Genomic DNA, 21,542 nt, shown 5'->3' on the forward strand with positions numbered 1-21,542 from the left:
CAAGTCAAAATCGACTTGATGGCAGACTTGATTTTGGTACGGCAGTAGTATGGAGAAGTAAGGAGCAGGAGGTCAGACAAGATCATTGAGTTGGTTCCAGATTGTTGTTAAGTGCCATGGAGTCAGTTCCCTCACATGGCAACTTAGTGTAGGGTTTCCAAGGAGTAACTGGTGAGTTTGAACCACCAACATTGTGGTTCATACTGACTTTACAGTCCAGTGCATTAACCCACAGTGCCATACCAGGACTCCTGGCTCCAGATTAGGGAAAGTTTTGTTCTTCATATAGATGAGTTTTGTTTTCTGGTTCCTATTGGTAATGACTTGCTGCTGAAGGAGTTTAAATAGAGGAGCTTAAATTTCTATTTTGGAAAGATGACTTTACCAGCAGCATGAAGGATGGACTGGCAGATGGATACAACGAAAGATCGGGAACCATTTGAGGATAGCCTTGTGGTAGGTGATAACAGACTGAAGTAATTAAAGATGCATTAAAAGTAGGAAGTAAATTATTTGTAAACAGAGAAGTGACATTTGAATTCTATATTTAAGCATGAGGAAGAGTCCCCAGGTGCATAGAGGAGCCAAGAGAGCAGGCAGATGTATTCTGTTTATTGAATGGGGCTCTAGTGGCACAGTGGTTAACTATTTGTTTGCTAACCAAAAGATCAGTGGTTAAATCCCACCTAGAGACTCTGTGGAAGAAAAGACATGGCACTCTGGTCGTGTAAAAATGGTAGCCTAAGAAACTCTGTCGGAGTCCTAGTGTGGCGCTGTGGGTTAATGCGCCAGACTGCAAATCCATTTGAACTGCAAGATCGTGGTTCAAGCTTACCAGTCACTCCTCGGAAACCCAATACAGGGTCGCTATGGGTCGGAACCGACTCTATAGCACTTATAACAGCAACAACAAAGAAACTCTGTCAGTCTTCTGTCATATAGGCTCACCATGAGTTGAATTTGACTTAGCAGCAACAACAGTAACAATGTAAGTTGGATGATGGGAACAGTCAAGAGAAATTAAATTGGATCTGTTTTATTTGTCCATTGCATTCAATTTGGACTGTATTCTAAAAACATTCTTAAAAAGAAAATAATGTTATCAGACTGTGATAAAAACTTCCCCAAATACAAGATATGTACTTTAAAAGCAGAAACCCTGGCATTAATCAAATGATGTTTGTAAAATGAGTTTAGAATACTTGACGATTAGTTGATGTCCACGTCCTTATTCAAATTAGTCTACAACATGACATTATCTCTAGTAGTGTAGGTTACCACAGTTGATACCATCAAAAAGAATGTCATATGATAACAAAGATAACCGTGTTAAAGATGGCCTTTTATTCAAGACTCTTTTCTAAAAATAAAAAATAACCTCCTGTTTTTCTAAGTACTTCTTGTTGTTATGTTGTTAAGTGCCATTGAATCAGTTCTGACTCATAGTGACCCTGTGTAGGGTTTCTGAAGAGTGGCTGGCGAGTTTTAATCACTGACCTTGTGGTTCAATCTGACCTTGTTGTCCAGTGCATTAGTAGATGATTAATTTATTCTAGTTTTAAGATCACCTCAGGCAATATTTTTAATGCTCCTATAACTTTAACATCATCTAGATTTACTAAGAAACCAAAGAGAGGAATTCAGTACCTCCAAGAACAAGGGATGCTTGGTACTACACCTGAAGATATTGCCCAGTTCTTACATCAAGAGGAAAGATTAGACTCTGTAAGAATACTGTTTTATTTCATCGTAATCTTTTATATAAAATTGCTTTGCAAGTTCATAATGCAGATGGTGATCGCTTTAACATACTCTCAGTATGCAACGTAAGTCAAAAAGTATTGCTACTAGGATTCCCATTCATTTGTTATACCAACAAAACCATCATATCTCTGTGGTCAGTGGATGACTGCAGACCAGTTCTCTCAGGTAATAACATTTTCTTCATCTTGTTAGAGTGCTTTCATTAAAAAAATAATAAATTGTGTCATGGAAAAAGGTCAGACCTGATACTACATTTTTATAAAACTCAAATGGGCATCTTCCCAAATCACTGGAACTTTGCAACAAGTTTACAGAAGTACTTCCCCAAATAGAGGGGTCAACCATTTGAAGGAAAGTTGGGAAGACCTCTGAGGTGAGCCAAAAAAAGGGAAAACCATCAACTTCAACAAATGAAGAAACTGAGGCTGAAGTCCAGAAACTGGTGTTGTCACAGATCAGTAGTTCACCCATGCACTTCTGAGGGGATCTACTGAACCAGTGTAAGGTCAGAGCAGAGAGATCAGTTCAAAAAGCTATGGTGACTGTTTTGGGGGAATTTAAAAGTGGTAGTCTTGGTAGATTTTTCTCAAATGATATGGGACAATCACGGGCTTATCAGGAAGGAGTTTTAAGAAAACATTATTCTTCTGTTAAATTGGTGAGGAAAGTTGGACAAAATGGTCCTATGAGAATTCCTTGGGAAACATTATCTCATCCACTCTCCATCCCTGATCTTGCCCCTCAGACTTCTTTTTGTTCCCAGAACTCACAGAACATTTAAAAGGAACACATTTTGGGATGCCAAAACCCATTTTGATGTAGAATAGATTGAAGAGCTCAGAAATCTTGGGGGAAGGGTTAGAGTGATGGAAACACCACCTTCTGAAGTGTATAGACCTAGATGGAAAATACATCAAGAAATGATAGATTCATGTTTTGATTTTTGTTTAATGAAGGTTTCTGTAATATTGCAGCAATACTTTTTGACTTACCCCATCATGAAACTTGAAGACTAGCCTAAGTGTTATTAATTCTGCTTTTAACTAAAATATCTTGAAGTTTTTGATAAACACATCCAGTATGTTTAACTTTTAGCTTCATGTTTACAGTAGTTAACGCTGTATTCAAAGAAACTATGGTTCTTTTGTACTTTCTGTTTTTTAAATGGCTGTGTGACAAGTGTAAGTAACATGCCTTTAGGATAAAAATGTTTGTCTTTTATTCTTACGTTAGACTCAGGTGGGTGAATTCCTCGGCGACAATGATAAGTTTAACAAAGAAGTCATGTATGCATATGTGGACCAACATGACTTTTCAGGAAAGGACTTTGTTTCAGCCCTTCGCATGTTTCTGGAAGGATTCCGTCTTCCAGGAGAAGCTCAGAAAATTGATCGACTAATGGAAAAATTTGCTGCAAGATACCTAGAATGCAACCAAGGGTAAGTAAGATTCAAATTCAAGTAATGACTATAAACTGTGTCTAAGACACTGTGCTAGGAAGCGTGTAGGGATTCAAAAATAATAGGACATGAATCCCTGCCATCATGGGAGTTAGATTATCTGTGATTTGGAAATAATAGGGTAAAGCTATAAAGATGTATAAGGTAAAGCATAAATCTTGTGAGAGAAAATTAAGAGTACTATGGGAGTTGAGAAGACTGACTCAAATAAAAATAAAATATTAAGTTTGTGACATGATAATAACATTTATTTTTCCAGACAAACCCTTTTTGCTAGTGCAGACACTGCTTATGTTTTGGCTTATTCAATTATCATGTTGACCACAGATCTTCACAGTCCACAGGTATGTATTCTTCCAAAAAAGCTTTATAATTAATAGTCTAAATTTAAATATTTTCAATTCAGTAAGTAAATAATAGTTGACATTTTAATATGATATACATAGTTTAAAGCACTCACCCAATTAGAGTGTTTAATTTGGGGTGGTATACATTCTACAAATGTAACTTCCTATAAAATTGTATTTGTCAGTTTCATGATTGACAATTAGATATATTGTATAAGATAAACTAAGAAGATATGTATGTTTTCTGTCTCTGTTTACCATAACTTGGGAAAGCATATATCTAAACCTTTTTTCTTTTAACTTTTTATCATAAACTTAGTGAAGCAGATCATTTTTCCATTCAATGATTCATTTGTATTTTGTTTCATGTCATTGATTGCAATCCACACAATGTGACTTCACTTATCCAACTTGCTCCCTGTTTCTAGCCCTCCTCCTTTCCTAACCTTCTCAGCTTTCCTGCCTTCAAGATTTTGTCCTCTGGTAAATGCTGCCCTTTTGATCTCAAATAGTTGGTTATTCTAAGGAGTGCATAACTCTTTAGTGTTATTATTCACTTTTTATATGTTTTTTTTATTTGGTTGAAAATTGAACCATTAAGGTGAGTTCAAGGAGCTCTGGTAGCGTAGTGGTTACAAATCAGGCTGCTAACCTCAAGGTCGGCAGTTCAAAACTACCAGCTGTTCATGGGAGAAAGATGAGGCTGTCTGCTCCCATAAAGAATTACAGCCTCGGAAACCCTGTGCAGGGTCACTATGAGTCAGAACTGACTCCACGGTACTTAACAACAAGGTGAGTTCATTTCTAGGTCTGATGGTGACTAAAGGCCATAGTCTCAGGGTTTCCACCCATCTGTCTGACCAGTAAGCCTGATATTGTACGCTTTGGTTTTTTTTGTTTGTTATGGCCTCAAACTTAAACAGCAGCAAAGAGATTAATATGATGAACCCATCACGCAGCTTCTTATCAACTGATATCCAGTCTTAGTCCATCCATTCCCTTCATCTCCTAGATAATTTTGAAGTAGATTCCAATTGTCATAATATTTCATATGTGAAATGATTTACTCATTTCAGTGCTTTACATTTAAAAGAGAAAGATCTGTATCCAGTTAAGCATAGCCACCATATCAGTTAATCTGTTTATGAGAATTTTTTAGCACTAGGCTAGTGTTGGGCTGCTAACCAACAAGGCCATTGGATCACACCCACCAACCACTCTGTGGCAGAAAAATGAGGCTGTCTGCCCCTGTTCATCACTTCTATGTCAGTTTGCCATACTGTGGTACCTTGTGTCTTGCTATAATACAGGAAGCTATGCCACCAGTGTTTTAAATATCAGCAGGGCCACCCTGATGGACAGATGTCAGCAGAGCTTCCAGAATAAGAAGGACTAGAAAGAAGAAAGGCAGACTACTTGTGAATGTCTGGCATAGCAGTAATATTGTCAGATCTGAGTGCCAGAAGATGAGCTCCTCAAATTGAAAGGCACTCAAAATATGACTGGGGAAGAGCTGCCCCTCTTCAAAGTATAGTTGACCATGATGATTTGAATGGAGTGAAGCTTTTGGGACCTTCATTATCTGATGGGGTGCAACTCAAAATGAGGAAAAACAGCTGCAAACATCCATTAATAATCAGTTTATGGAAGGTATGAAGTATAAATCTATGAAAATTTTAAGTTGTCAAAAATGAAATGGAATGCATAAAGATCAATATCCTAGGCAATAGTGAGCTGACATGGACAGGTATTGGCCATTTTGAATCTGGTAATCATGACTTCCTATGTCAAAATGTCAAATTGAAGAGGATTGGCATCACATTCATTATCAAAAAGAACATTTAAAAATCTGTATATGATAGGAAAACCAGTTAATACCACTATTATTCAAATGTATGCATCAACCAGTAAAGCCAGTAATGATGAGAATGAAGAATTCTACCAACTTCTTCAGTCTGAAATTGATAAAATATTCAGTCAAGATATATTGATAATTATTGACAATTGGAATGCAAAGGTTGGAAACTGAGGAAGGATCACTAGTTGGAAAATTTGGCCTTGTGGTGATAGAAATGATGCTAGAGATCACATGATAGAATTTTGCAAAACCAATGACTTCTTCATTGCAAAATACTTTTTTATAAACAATATAAAAGCCAACTATATGTTTGGACCACATTAGATAGAATGTGCAGGAATCATATTGACTGCATCAATGTGAAGAGATGGTGAAGTTCAGTATCAACCTAAACAAGGCCAGGGATAGACTGTGGATTAGACCATCAATTGCTCATATGCAAGTTCATACTGAAGCTGAAGGAAATGAAAACAGTTCCATGAGAGCCAAGATAGGACATTGAATATATCCCACCTGAATTTAGAGACCATCTCAATAGATTCAATGCATTAGATACCAGTGACCAAAGATAAGAAGAGTTGTATGATTAAGTCAAGAAATCAGAAGGAAAGTAAAGGTCATTTGAAAGACAGAAAAGAAAGGAAAGATTAAAATGAAACTTGCTCTTGAGCATTCAGAAGCTAAAACTAATGGAAGAAATTAGGCAGTTAAGATCTGAACAGAAAATTTCAAAGGACAGCTTCAGAAGACAAACTATTTTAACAAAATGTGCAGACTTGGAGTTAGGAAACCAAGAGGGAAGAACATGCTCAGCATTTCTAACCTGAAATAATTGAAGAAAAAAATTCAAGTCTAGACTTGTAATATTGTAGGACTCTGTGGGCAAAATAGTGAATGATGCAGGATGCATCAAAAGAAAATGGAAGGAATACACAATCACTGTACCAAAAAGGAATGCTTGATGTTCATCTGTTTCAAGAGGTAGCATATAATCAAGAACCAGTGGTACTGAAGAAAGAAGTAGAAGCTGTACTGAAGTCATTGGTGAAAAACAAGGTCCTAGGAATTGTCAGAATACATATTAAAATCTTTCAGTGAACTGATAAATTACTGGAGGTGGTGTGGGTCACTCATCTGTGCCAAGAAAATTGGAAGATAGTTACTAACGCAACTGAATGGAAAAGGGTTATATTTGTGCTCATTCCAAAAAAAGGTGAAGCATCGGAATATGGAAATTATTAAACAATATCAATAATAGCATATGTAAGTAAAATTTTGCTGAAGATAATTCAAGAACGGCAGCAACAGTACATGAACAGGTAAGTGCCAGAAATTCAAGCCAGATTCAGAGGAGGTCGTGGAATGAGGGATACCATTACTGACATCAGATGGATCTTGACTGAACGCAGAGAATACCAGAAAGGTGTCTACTTGTGCTTTATTGACTATGCAATGCATTTGACTGTGTGTATCATGACAAGCTATGGACAACACTGCAAAGAATGGATATTCCAGAACAGGAACCTGTACGTAGACCAAGAAGCAGTCGTTAGAACAGAACAAGGGGATACTGAATGGTTTAAAATCAGGAAAGGTATGTTCCGGGTTGTTTTCTTTAACCATAATTCTTCAGTCTGTATGCTGAGCATATAATCTAAGAAACTAGTTTATATGAAGAACGTGGCATCAGGATTGAAGGAAGACAGATGATACAACTTTCTTTCTATAAGCAAAGAGCACATAAAATATTCGTGGATGGAAATCAAAGACTTCAGTATGAATTGCACTTCAGTGTAAAGAAAACAAAAAGCCTCAGTAGTGGACCAATAAATTACATCATGATAAATGGAGAATAGATTGAAGTTGTCAAAGACTTCATTTTGCTTGGACTCAAAATTAACACTCATGGAAGCAGCAGTCAAGTAATTAAAAGATGTACTGCATCACTCAAATCTACTGCACAATACCTCTTTAACGTGTTCAACAGCAAATATATCAGAGGGCTAAGGTGTGCCTGACCCAAGCTGTGGTTTCTCAGTAGCCTCATATGCATGTCATAGTTGGACAGTAAATAAGGAACACCATAGAAGAATTGATGCATTTTAGTTACGGTGCTGGAAAAGATTATTGGAAGAAAAACAAGCAAATCTGTGTTGGAAGAAATACAACCAGAATACTTCTTAGAAATCAGGGTGTCTCATACTTTGACCGGGTTATCAAGAGGGGACCTGATCCCTGGAGAAGAACATCGTGCTTGGTAAAGAATTAGTAAAAAAAGGAGGAAGATCACTAACAAGATGGATTGACACACTGGCAGCAGCAGTTCACTGAAACAACAATTGTGAGACTTGTACATGACCAGGCAGTGTTTTGATATGTATATGCCAGAAGCTACTTGATAGCACTTCAACATTTTCTCCTATAAAGATTCACAGTACCAGAAACCCTAAGGAGCAGCTCTAATATCTTAAAGGGTTATTATGAGTCAGAATTGAGTTGATGGCCATTGGGTGTTGCAGTAGGCATCTTAACAATGTGTATGTTTCTTACTGTGTGAAATGTCTTATATACTTACAACATGTGGAACTGTAGGCAAAGTATTGCAAAGTTGGCATTTCAAATCCACCAACTGCTTCTTATAAATCCCATATAGGATTGCTGTGAGTTGGAACCGACTCGATAGCATTTAACAACTACATATAAGCTCTGGACTGCTAACCGCAAGGTTGGAGGTTTAAACTCACCAGCCTTTACGCAGAAGCCCTATACAGGGTTTCTGACTCAGAACCAACTCAAGGGCACTTAACAACATTATTCTGAGATGTATAGGAAAAATCAACTTATTTAACCCTTTCATGACTTAGTGCCTACTACATTTTCAACTTCTGGGGATTACTGTTATTGTTGTTAAGTGCTGTCCAGTTTGGTTTTGACTCATAGCGACCCTGTATAGGGTTTCCGAGGAGTATATGATGGTTTTGAACTGCCGATCTAGCAGTTCAAACCAACTGACCTTTAGGGGTCCAGTGCTTATCCTACAGCACCACTGGGAAACTCAACTTTAGTATGTGTTGCCATCTGGTGGGATTTTGTATAACTGTAAATCTGAAGAAGCAAACCTTTAGTACCAGAGACCCCTTGGGACATAATGTATCCCACTTATATCAAAATTCATAATACCTGAAAAAAAATGTTTTCATTTCATTTATATGCCTTCCATTACTACAACAAAAAAATTCAAAGCAGAAAATAAGTTGGCCTTGAAAGAGTTAAAGTTTAGGCTTAAACTTTTTATTATATAGGGATTTTTGTTTTGTGCTTTGAAATGTGTTATTGTGGTTAAGTGTCATTGAGTTGGTTCTGACTTATAGCTACCCTGTATAGGGTTTTTGAAGAACAGATGGTGAGTTTGAACTGCTGACCTTGTGGTTTAAACGACCTCTTATCCTACAGTCCACACCAGGATTCCTTGAAATGTATAAGAGAGGGTTAATATGGAAATACATTTCAAATATCTGATGGGGGGGGTTGTATATGGAATTCTACTGTTAAATGCCAAGATTCAACAATTGCATCCACTAAAGATTTATTTGGCTATTAAGCCTTTTTTTTTTTTTTTTTTTTTTAATATTTCAGATTTGATTTGGGCACATTATTGACAATTCCCCTTCAGGATTTTCATTATGCAGTGTAATTACTTTTTCCATGGTTTTAGAAAGTAGTCCATGGATAATACTTTAACTGTTGTTGTTATGATGTGCCATGGAGTCGGTTCTGACTCATAGCGACCCTGTACAGGGTTTCCAAGGCTGTAAATCTTTACGGGAGCAGAAAGCTTTATCTTTCTCCCGCGGAACAGCTGGTAATTTCGAACTGCTGACCTTGCGGTTCACAGTCTGATTCGTAACCACTACGCTACCAGAGCTCCTTAACTAGATATACACGTATCATCGTTTTTAGTCTGGTGATTCTATGTAATTCAAAGTATTTATTATCTTGGCTTCATGTATCTTTTTTTCTTTTAAAAGAAGGCATTTAACAACACAATAACGATATTTTATAACCTTTTGGTTGTATAAATAAATTGCTGTTGTTGCTGTTGGGTGCCATTGAGTCAGTACTGACCCATAGTGACCTTATGCACAGCAGAACGAAATGCTGCCCAATCCTGGGCCAGTCTCACTACTTTTGCCACGCTTGAGTTCATTGATGCTACCACTTGGTCAATCCATATCATTGGGGGTCTTTCTCTTTTTCTCTGACCCTCCACTTTATCTAACATGATATCCTTCTCCAGCGACTGGTACCTCCAGGGACTGGTCCCTCCTGACAATATGTCCAAAGTATGAGAGACGAAGTTTGGCCATCTTGGCCTCTAAGGAGCACTCTGGCTGCACTTCTTCCAAAACAGATCTATTGGTTCTTGTGGCAGCCCATGGCACTTTCAATATTCTCCTCCAACACCATAACTCAGAAGCATCAATTCTTCTACGGTCTTCCTTATTCACTGTCCAGCTTTCACATACATATGAGGTTATTGAAAACACCATGGCTTGGGTTAGGCGCACCTTAGTCCTCAAGCTGACATCTTTGCCCCTCAACACTTTAAAAAGGTCTTGTGCAGCAGATTTGCCTAATGCAGTATGTCGTTTGATTACTTGACTGCTGCTTACATGAGTGTTGATAGTCGATCCAAAAAGAATGAAGTCTTGAACACTTCAGTCTTTTGTACATTGATAAAAATGTTGTTTATTGGCCCACTGGTGAGGATTTTTGTTTTCTTTGCATTGAGATGCAATCCATACCAAAGGCTGTGGTCTTTGATCTTCATCAGTAAATATTTTAAGTCCTCTTCACTTTCAGCAAGTAAGGTTGTATCATCTGCATAACGCAGGTTGTTAATGAGTCTTCCTCCAATTCTGATGCCACGTTTTTCTTCATATAACGCAGCTTCTTGGATTATTGTTCAGCATACAGATTGAATAAGTATGGTGAAAAAATACAGCCTTGTCACACACCTTTAGCCAGTGTTAATATTGCATTTGTGTCATCTACTACAGAGGTATATACTTGGGTTATTTTGAGGGGAAAAAATTATTAAAATTTCTTTTATGTCCTTTTATATGCACCCAACTTTTAATAAGTTATAAATTTCTGAACACCTACCTACCAGTTAGTATCTTGAGAACAGTGTCTTATCATGTCACTAGACTTGTTCGTTGAGCATGTGCTGTTAGCACTATTCCTGTAGTGGGAATGGTTGTAATACTCTTTCCTGGCAAACTTCTGGCTGTGATCCTCTGCTGTAGAACAACTTGTGAATTTCTGTGAAGCTAACTTGTTAAGTTCTGTGCAGTCCATTCTGACCCATAGCGACCCTGTATAGGGTTTCAGAGGAGCGGCTGATGGATTTGAACTGCCAACCTTATGCTTAGCAGTCCAGTGCTTATCCTCCAGTGCCTGTTTAGGAAATGAAACCATAATCTTGGCTTCGGTTGATTTATAAGGACCGTATTAACAATAGCAAGTTAAATTACACCTTTTTTGAAAGAACGCAGGTATTTTAAAAAGAATTCCTTAAAACAGATTGTCACTCTTAGTTGTTTTTTACTAAAATATAGTTGAATTTTAACATGCAATTCATATGTTCCTCTTTTTCCTACACTATTTATAGTCAGGAGTCCTGGTGTGGCGCTGTGGATTAATGCGCCAGACTGTAGAGCCATTTGAACTGCAAGGTCGGTGGTTCAAGCTCACCAGCTGCTCCTCAGAATCCCTACACAGTGTCGCTGTGGGTCACAAGTGCCGACTCTATGGCACTTAACAACAAAAACAATTTATAGTTAAGCTACTTCTTGTATATGAGTCAGTGAATTTTTTAAAATTTGAGACAGAGCGTGTTTAATTTTTTAGTCTACATTTATGTATAAAAGTGGAGATGTCAGAAGAATAAAAACAGATTTATGTTTTATACTGCATCCAGAATCCCACTGTGGCAGAGGGTGCTGGTTTGAGCAATGTGACTTCATTTTGAGAACTTGTGAGAATGTATTCACCAATCTTCTTGGGACCTCCACCTCAACCTCCTAATCCATATTTTAAAACCTAAACTTTTTTAAAGCTGCTTTAGCTTTTCAGTCCATGTGACCGTAATCTTTTTTAGCCACTTATTGACAGTCATTTTGTGGTCTTATATTTTGATCTTCCTGGAGCAGGTTGTTTTGTGTGTGTGTGTGTGTTATTTGTTGTTGTTTTTAAATCATTAGAGCTCTGAGTAAAATGTTTGTGGTTTTTTTGGATTTTTTTTTTTTTTTAAGTCGTCTGACTCCAGGTAAGATTTAAAAGTTATGATAAGACAGTAATAATTAATTATATTTGAAGATTTTTATGGTACTAGTTTTCACTTTCTGTAGGAAAAGCACTATTCCTAATCTTTCTGACACACCAGAAAGTTCTCTTTATAAAGTAAAGTTGTTGTTGTTGTTGCTAAGTGTTGTCGAGTTGATTCCCAGTCGTAGTGTAGGATTTCTGAGAAACATCTGGTGAGTTTGAACCAATTGACCTTGTAGTCTAGTGCATTATCCTTCAAGGCCACACCAGGACTCTACCAAGTAAAGTCATCTGAACTAAGTAAGCTTATGTATTATGATTGTATCCTCTAAACATAATTATATTCTCTAGTTATTTTAGTATGCTTATAATGATTTGCTTGACTGTCATTTCATATCATTAAGATGAACTTTATCTTTGGAGTTTCCTTAAATTATTTTTGGAAAGCAGTTGTTACTGCCTTTATTAGGTGCTATCAAGTTGTTCTGACTTAAGGACACCCTGTGCACTACAGAATGAAACACTGCCACGGCCTGTACTATTCTCACAAAGTTTGTTACATTTGAGCCCATTGCTGTTGCTACTGTGTCAATCCACCTCGGTGATTGTGATGGTGGTGGTGGTGTGCCGTGGAGTTGGTTCCAACTCATAACAACCCTGTACAGGGTTTCCAAAGCTATAAATCTTTACAGGAGCAGAAAGCCTCATCTTTCTCACACGGAAAAGCTGGTAGTTTTGAACTGTGACCTTGAGGTTAGCATCTCAATTTGTAATGACTGCGCTACCAGAGCTCCTTTCACATTGGTAGTATTCCTCCTTTTTGGTGACCCTTCTGATAACATGTTCAGAGTATGAGACATGAAGTCTCGCCATCATCACTTGTAAGGAGCATTCTGGTTGTACTTCTTCCCACACAGGTTTGTTTGTTCTTCTGGAAGTCCTTGATACTTTTTATTTTTCTTTCCAACACTATAATTCAAATGCATCGATACTTCTGTGGTTTTCCTTATTCATTGTCCAACTTTTACATGCATATGAGGAAGTTTTGGAAATGCCATGGCTTGGGTTGTTACTGAATACTGACATCGTTCTTGAATACTTAAAGAGGTCTTGTGCAGTAGATTTGCTTAATGTAATACATTGTTTGATTATTTGACTGCTGCTTCCATGAGTCTTGATTTTGGATCCAAGAAAAATGAAGTTTTTTTAAACTTCAGTCATTTCTCCATTTATGATTAATGAGTTCAGTTGTGAAGATTTTTGTTTCCTTTACGTTGTTGTATAACCCATACTGAAGGCTGTAGTCTGATTTTCATCAGTGAATATTTTATGTTATCTTTGCTTCTAGAAAGAAAGGTTGTATCATCTGCATATCACAGATCATTAGTGAGGGTTCCTCCAATCCATTTATGGAGCGACCAGTAGTTAGTTGTGTCTTAGATGGCCAGCCGCTGATGAGCTTTTAAGATCCTAGACCTTACTTAGTAAAGTAGGATGTAGAACATTGTCTTTGTGAACTTTGCTTTGCTAATTGACCACGATGTCCGCTGAGATTATGGTCCCCAGCCCAGCAACTGGTTGCCTTAAGATATTTGTTAATAGCTAAGAACTTTTCATAATAATTCCCACTCTTTGCTCTACAACATTCATAGGTGTTTGCAGCAAAGGAAAATAGCCATGCACAAATATCTTTTAAGTCGTTGTATATTTGTGGAATATATAAATACATATATATATTCCACTGTACCTCCCATACCCATTTAGCCTGTGTCTCTGTCCATGTGTCTACTCACAGAATATTGTTGTTCTAAGGTTGTGTGTATATCACTATTAACTTTTAGTCCTTGCATATCTATCTTCATCATTCTTCTGCCAACTTCCCTCTTATATATTGCCTTCCCCCTTCTTATATGTTGCCTTTCCCATTAGCCTAGTTAACATGTATCTACCCTCTGGTTTGAGTTCTTTGCGGCACTGTAGGATCATCAGCCCTGGACTGCTAACCACAAGGTCTGTGGTTCACACCTACCAGTCACTCCTTGAAAACCCTTTACAGGATTGCTATGAGTGAGAAATGACTTGATGGAATTTAACAACAACAACAAAACAATAACAACCCTCTAGCCAGTGAATTCCTCTCCCTTCCTTTCTATCTCTGATACTATCAAAGAATGTTTCTTTTAGCATGAAAACCTTTTCTTGAGATTTCACTCAAGAAAATTATTAGTGGACTCACACAAAATATTTGTCCTTGTATAATTGACTAATTTCACCAGCATAATGTCCTCCAGGCTCATCCATGTTATGAGGGGCTTGGCAGATTCATTGTTATTCTTCACTGTTCCATAGTATTCCATTTTGTGTATGTATCAAAGTTTGTTTATCCATTTTTCCATTGATGTAGGCTGTCTCCACATTTTTGCTATTGTGAATAATGCTGCAGTGAACATCAGTGTGCACACATTTACTCATGTCCTGGCACTTATTTTTTGTGGCTATATGCCAACTAGAGGGATTGCTGGGTCATACGGTATTTCCAATTTTCTGAAGAAGTGCCATACTATTTTCCACAGTGGTTGAACCATTTTACAGTCCCATGAGCAATGCACCAGAGTCCTTGTGTGGTGCTCTAGGATAAACACTGGATCTCAAGGGCAATTTGAACCACAAAGTGGTGGTTTAAACCCATCAGCTGCTCTTCGGAAATCCTATACAGGGTCGCTATGAGTCAGAACCAACTCTACAGCATTTAATAACAACCAGCAATGCAGGAGGGTCCCAGTCTCTCCATACCTTTACCAGCATTAGCTGTTACCTGTTTTGTTCTGTATTTTGAACTTGCACTGTTAAAGCTTTTGTGAGATGATATCTCATTGTTGTGTTGATTTGCATCTGTTTAATGGCTAATGATCCTGAACTTTTCTTCATGTTTGTTGGCTGCTGGAATGTTTTCCTTGGTGAAGTGTATTTTCATGTCCTGTGCCCATTTTTTATTTGGTGGTTTGTTTTTTTCTTGTAGAGGTGTTTTTGTTGTTGTAGTTGTTATGTGCTGTGGAGTCGGTTCCAACTCATAGCGACCCTGTACAGGGTTTCCGAGGCTGCAAATCTTTACAGGAGCAGAAAGCCTCATCTTTCTCCCGCAGAACAGCTGGTAGTTTCGAACTGCTGAGATTTGCAGCCCGATTCATAACAACTATGCTACCAGAGCTCCTTGTAGAGGTGTTGTAGGTTTTTATAAATTTTAAAGATGAGTCCATTGTCTGATACGTTGTTGCAAACATCTTTTCCAGCCTTTGCACTCTCTTTTTACTGTTTTGATGAAATCTTTTTATGCATATATGTGTTTTATTTTGATGAGGTCCAAGTCATCTGCTTTGTCATCTATTGTTTGTTATTATGTTTTACAGTGTATTTATATCATGTATTCAAGCCCTATGTTTGTCCCTATTTTTTAAACTATATTGGGTTTGTTTTTGCTTATGGTATGAGATATGCATCTTGTTTCATTTTTCTGAAAATGGCTTTTAATTTATGCTTTCACCATTTGCTGAAGATCAGCATAGATCATGCAATGTTCTTTTTGATCCCTTTGGGATGTCATTTCCTTTATAATAAATCATAAACTTGTCAGATTCAAAATGGCCAATACGAGTCCATTTCAGTTCATTAATGCCTAAGATATCAATCTTTATGCATCCCATTTCATTTTTGACAGCTTTCAATTTCCCTAGATTCTTACATCATACATTTCATGTTCATATTATTAATGGCTGTTTGTAGGTATTTCTCCTCATTTTGAATTGTGCCCCATCAACAAATGAAGGTCCCAAAAGCTTTGCTCCTTTCACATTATTGTGGTCAAAACTTCTTTGAGGAGGAGGAAGAACCTCTTCCCCAGTCATTTTTTGAGTGCTTTCCAACCTGAGTGGCTCATCTTCTGGCATTATATCTGACAATTATCTGCTGTTAATTCATAATATTTCTATCTTCTAGCACTATATCTGCCAATGTTCAGCTGCTGGTTATAAAGTTTTAAGTGACTGAACATTCAAAGGTAGTCTGCCTCTCCTTCTTCCTAGTCTGTCTTAGTCTGGAAACTGTACTGAAACCTGTCCACAATGGGTGACCCTGCTGGTAGTTAAAAATACCGGTGGCATTGCTTCCAACATTACAGTAACATGCAAGCCACCCCATTACCACACATTGACAGTCAAGTGGTTGTGGAAAGCAGTTGTTGTTGTTGTTAAATGCCATCCAGTCAGTTCCGACCTGTAGCGACCCTCTAGAGGGTTTCCAAGGAGTGACTGGTGAGCTTGAACCACCAACCTTGCAGTTCAAACTGACTTTGCAGTCTAGTGCATTAACCCAAACAGTGGACATGTATTTAATTAAGCGAATATGTCTCCAGAGAATATAAAGACTCCTGTGTTTTTGTCCATTTGGATTTCTACAGATATAAAGTATAAACTTATTTCTATATTCATCCCCATGTTTGGTAGAAGGGCTACCATCTTAAGACTTCAAACTTGCATTCTACAACTTTATCAAGGTATGTAGGTTTAAGTCCAGGGTACCTACACAGGATGAAGCATTCAAACTTACATATAATCATGGAGTTGCCTCAGTGAAATGTTTTTGTTTTAAATAAACTTTGTTTTGGCTATCTAGTGTTGCTATAGCAGAAATACCACAAATGGATGGGTATAGCAGGCAGAGATACAGTCTCTCACAGTTAGACATCAGAATTTAGAGCACTGGTTTTGGAGAGATGTCCTTGTCTCCTTTTAAGAATCTGTAGGCCCAACCTTGCATGTAGTTCCTCGTATGTTTTGACATCAATCTGTCTGTTAATATAGGCGCTTCACGATGCAGGGAGCTCATGTCCAAAGGATGTACTCTACTCCCTGCTCTTCTTTCTTTGTGGTAGTAGGTCCTTCTCTCTCACCTCACTTCTCTCTACATTGATGTTTGCAAGATGAAAGATGGTGCTGTCCTCATCCCTGGGAAACTCCTTTACAGGGCTGTGATGGGATTCAGGGTATTGCATCTCACTCTTAATTCTCCTATGGATTGATAACATCAGATCACATCTTGGGGAATCATCACATAGCTGCTACGTTATATCATTGCATAGCTGCTAAACTACTTAGAATCATAATCTAGTCGAGTTGTACATATTTTGGAGAGACATTCTACCCTGTGGCTCCCCAAAATTCATGTGCTTGCCATATCATTCCAAAAGTCTTCCAAAGTACAGTGGTGGAACAGGTACATGGTAGACATTTCCATTACAGATTGGAGCAATTGGAGGGAAAGTTGAGATACCGGTCACCAAGCAAGTTAAAAACCTAACAGCCTAAAAATAATACTCTGAGCTTCCTCATCTTTTTTGGTGATCCCATCTTAATGGCAGTGCCACATTCTGGAACAAGCTGATGAAGATCAGTCATTGAAATCTAGCAAACAGTGGCTCCCCTCTTAGTAACCTAAGAGGAGGTCATGGATCCTCCCTTTCAGAAGAGAGAAGTCATAGACCTGTGTTAGGATAATGAAGCAGCTCTGCTTTCCATGCTCCTTGTCTTTTCAACTTCTGCTCTCTGAATCTCTAGAAGATGCCAGTCTGGTCTCTGCTCTCTTAGCCCAAATTATCATTTTTATTGATGTATCACATCAGAGAACATCATGGGGGCTCATCACATAATAACCACATCGCATCATTACATAACTGCCAAACCTCTGAGAATCATGGCCCAACCAACCTGACAAGGATTTGGGGAGAACATAATTCAATCCATGACAAATGTCAACTATTGTTGCTCTTGTACCCACTATTATATAAAATCCGTCTATAAATCAGTAATGGCACATACATGTTCTTTTGAACTAAGATCTGAATCTTTTTGATACATTTATGTTACCAATATTTGTCTGACCTTTTTTTAAAGTTCTTTGACCTTGGACAAATAACAGATCATTTCATTTTGTAATGTTTTATATGTCTTCAGAATGAATTGGATTAGTATATGCCAATGTGGGTCTTTATACATTGCTTTCATTTTCTGTGACTTTCCTTTTACATTTTATATATGTTTTATCAGATATTTTTTACTTCCTGTCCTCCAAATATTTATAAACTCTCTTTTATGATGATTATTTGAATTCTTAAATTCAAGTACAATTTTTATATGTTAATTTTTAGGAATTATAATTTTTTTCTTATCTAGGTTAAAAATAAAATGACAAAGGAACAGTACATTAAAATGAACAGAGGTATCAATGACAGTAAAGACCTTCCTGAAGAGTATCTGTCAGCTATTTATAATGAAATAGCTGGGAAAAAGATATCAATGAAAGAAACAAAAGAACTTACAATTCCTACCAAATCAAGTAAACAAAGTAAGTATCCTAATCACTTGACTCTCGACTGTTCAGCTGTGGAGGAAATATGTGTTTAAAATTTTTTCACTTGAATTCTAATAATGTAACTGTATAAACATGTATTAGAACCATATCTCTGACTACTACTCCAGGATTTTTTTTGTTATTATTTGAAGTAAAATTCACTTAACATAAAAGTAATGCTTTATAGTGAGTAATTCAATGGGTTTTTAGTGCATTTACAATGTTATATGCAACCACAACCTTTAGCTTTATTTAAAATATTTTTATCCCCCTCAAAAGGAATAAGCAGTTACTTCTCATTTCCCTTTGTCCCTGATACCTGACAACCACCAGTCTGCTTTCTGACTGTGGATATACATTGTCTGGATGTTATACATAAATGTTGTTAAGTGCCATTGAGTCCATTATGACTTATAACAACCCTATGTAGGGTTTCCTAGGAGCAGCTGTTAAGTTTCAGCTGCTGACCTTGTAGTTAAAACCAAATTTGCAGTCCAGTGCTTATCCTTCAGCACCACATCAGGACTCTTGTGTATATATGTTGTTGTATATATAGAATCATGCAATGGGTGGCCTTTAATGTCTGATTCGTATTTTATTTTAAAACTAGTTTTCATAGGTAAAAGATAAAAATAACATTTTAAAGGGCTTGATATTTTAAATAGTAATAATGTGTTTTGCTTCTAGATGTAGCCAGTGAAAAACAGAGAAGACTTCTGTATAACTTAGAAATGGAGCAAATGGCCAAGACCGCTAAAGCGCTCATGGAGGCTGTGAGCCACGTTCAGGCACCGTTTACAAGTGCCACACATTTGGAGCATGTGAGACCCATGTTTAAGGTAAGAGTTACTAATAACTTTTGGTTGCAGTATACATTTACAAATACATTTATTCTAAGTATTTTTAAGGGCTCTGGTGGTGCTGTAGGATAAGCATTTGACTGCTAACTGCTAAATCAGCAGTTCAAACCCACCAGCTAATGTGCAGGAGAAAGATGACACTTTCTGCTCCTGTAAATACTTACAGTGTCAGAAATTCTATACAGGCTCGCTCTGAGTTGGAATACGTTTGATGGCAGTGAGTGTGGCTTGGAGTTTGATGTCCTGGTAGTGGTGTAGGACAGCCACTGAACTGCTAACCACAAGATCAGCAATTGAAATCCACCAGCCACTCCCAGGGAGAAAGATGAGGCTTTCTGCATCTATAAAGATTTACAGCCTTGGAAACTCTATGTAGGGTTGCTGTGAGTTGGAATTGACTTGCTGGCAGTAGGGTTGGTTTGTTGTTTTTCCCCCAGTAGTATAATGTACTAGTAGAAGCAAAAGCTATATCATTTATGATATTAAAACCAAAATGTAAAACCCATTTCCTTCAAATCAATTCTGACTCTTAGCAACCTTATAGGATAGAGTAGAACTGCCCCATAGGATTTCCAAACTGTAACTCTTTACAAAAGCAAACTGCCATATCTTTTTCTTTCAGAACATCTCATAATATTGAACCACCAACCTTTTGGATAGCAGTTAAATAATTTAACCATTGTGCCACCAGGAGACCATTTTATAAGAGTGTGCTGTTATGTGCCATCAAGTTGGTTCCTACTCATAGCAACCCTATATAGGGCTTCCAAGGAGCAGCTGGTGGGTTTGAACCTCTTACTTTGTGGTTAGCAGTTCAGTGCTCCTGCAGTGCCACATTAGGGCTCTAAATATTAATTTTTCCCTCTTTAAGTAGAATGAGAAAGAGTATGCATTATTCGGAATGAATAGGTGTCTCAGGAATTAAAGAGAGCAGTTGTGGGCTCTAGGCCCAATGGACTAAGTAAGGCTGTGTGCCTGTGGGCAGGAAGCTGGCTCACAGAATATACCCTTGGGACATTTAAATGAATATATTTTTTGTCTTGTATCTGTACATCAAATATTTTTGCTTTTTTCATTTTGATATATAAGATACAAAAGAGAAACCACAGGGAGGAAGTAGGATAACTGTTGTTGGAAGGAGGGGATTATAATCATTGAGATGAAAAAAAGTGTATTATTTGGTCAATTAAAGCTAATGATTCTGTCTGTTAACCTTCACTCAATTCACAATAAAAAGTTGTTTTTTTTTTAAATAGATTTAGGTTTAGGAGAGTGATCATTAATCGTTGCCTTGATTTTCTGTAAATGAGTTGTAATTAAACCTTTGGAGTTAACTAGCTTTTCAAAGCAATCCTGAGCCTCTTGTTTACTCTTAATGTTTCTGATTCAGGATTATCTGAGGTCGTTACTACACTTGGAGCCCAGAAAGTAAAGTAAGGAGTGAAAACATGAATGGTTTTTATAGGTAGATAAGAAGAATGAAGCTTTCTGGTTCTTTAAAGGTTTTAATTTCTATTCCTTCTTCATTCTCCTATTCTTTTTTTCTCCTTCAAAATCCAGAAGGAGTAGTATTGAGGAGTGTCTAAACAGGTTTGGAAAGGGAAAGCAGATAAAATCCATTCCAGTTTGTGAGGGCAACATGGTGAAATAGTCCATGGAGACTGAAGATAATAATTCAAGTTCTTCTTCTCACACAACTGCATGTGTGTATTGGCAGTAAAAGATGGTTACAAGACTTCTGTTGTTCTTCCTAGTTTAAAATTGTACAGTTGTTTATCCTCCTACTTCAAGGTCTGTGATATGGGTATTTGTCATAGTGGATGAGTGTGTGGGGCTATGTTGTTAACTGCCATTGAGTCAATTCTGACTCTTAGCGACCCTGTATAGTAGTTTTCTTCACATTTTAAAAGAGCCCCAGAGCTTTCATTCATGTTGGAAGCATCTGAGTTGTCAGTAATCCTGTCTCTATTTTGTAGGAGGTGGGTTATATCCAATTACTTTTCACAATAGTCGACTAGAAGATTATTCCATTAATTGTGCAGTAACGGTTTGGCTGGCATCTGCAATAGTGGTGGCGATTGTGTGCCACTGATTCAGTTCCAACTCATAGCGACCCTGTATAAGATTTATGAGGCTATAAATCTTTATGGGAGCAGAATACGTCATCTTTCTCTCCTGCGGACGGCTGTTGTTTCAAACTGCTGACCATGTGGTTATTAGCCCACCTCATAACCACTTCGCTACTAGAGCTCCTTGGCATCTGCAATAGTAGCCAAATAAATGAAGTTTCTGTGCAGCACATGCTGATTGGTACTAGATGCACTTGTTTGCCCAGCCCTTGTTCTAATACTCACAATACAGAAAATCAGCTGTTCTTTTTCCTCTAGGAGATGCTGGATAGTCTCTTGATTCACTTCTGTCTTACCCTGAAGCCAGGCCAGTATGAAGGCCACTGATATTCTGGAGGACTTTGGGATCAGGATTCAGGTCCCATGGTCAGGTCCCCACCTTGCTTGGAACC

General features: G+C 37.6%; 1 protein-coding gene across 1 annotated transcript in view; it reads left to right on the plus strand.

The window, feature by feature from the left end:
* The window catches only part of ARFGEF1 (ADP-ribosylation factor guanine nucleotide-exchange factor 1 (brefeldin A-inhibited)), a 209,742-nt gene that overhangs the window by 129,991 nt on the left and 58,209 nt on the right, over positions 1-21,542 (plus strand). Inside the window, exons 15-19 of the mRNA XM_006860037.1 lie at positions 1,614-1,725; positions 2,998-3,203; positions 3,484-3,568; positions 17,984-18,155; positions 18,849-19,000. Of these exons, the coding sequence (XP_006860099.1) occupies positions 1,614-1,725; positions 2,998-3,203; positions 3,484-3,568; positions 17,984-18,155; positions 18,849-19,000 (727 nt within the window). The remainder of the gene's footprint in view (positions 1-1,613; positions 1,726-2,997; positions 3,204-3,483; positions 3,569-17,983; positions 18,156-18,848; positions 19,001-21,542) is intronic.

The sequence above is a fragment of the Chrysochloris asiatica genome, unplaced genomic scaffold (genome assembly GCF_000296735.1).
Source record: "Chrysochloris asiatica unplaced genomic scaffold, ChrAsi1.0 scaffold00036, whole genome shotgun sequence".
Taxonomy (NCBI): Eukaryota; Metazoa; Chordata; class Mammalia; order Afrosoricida; family Chrysochloridae; genus Chrysochloris; species Chrysochloris asiatica.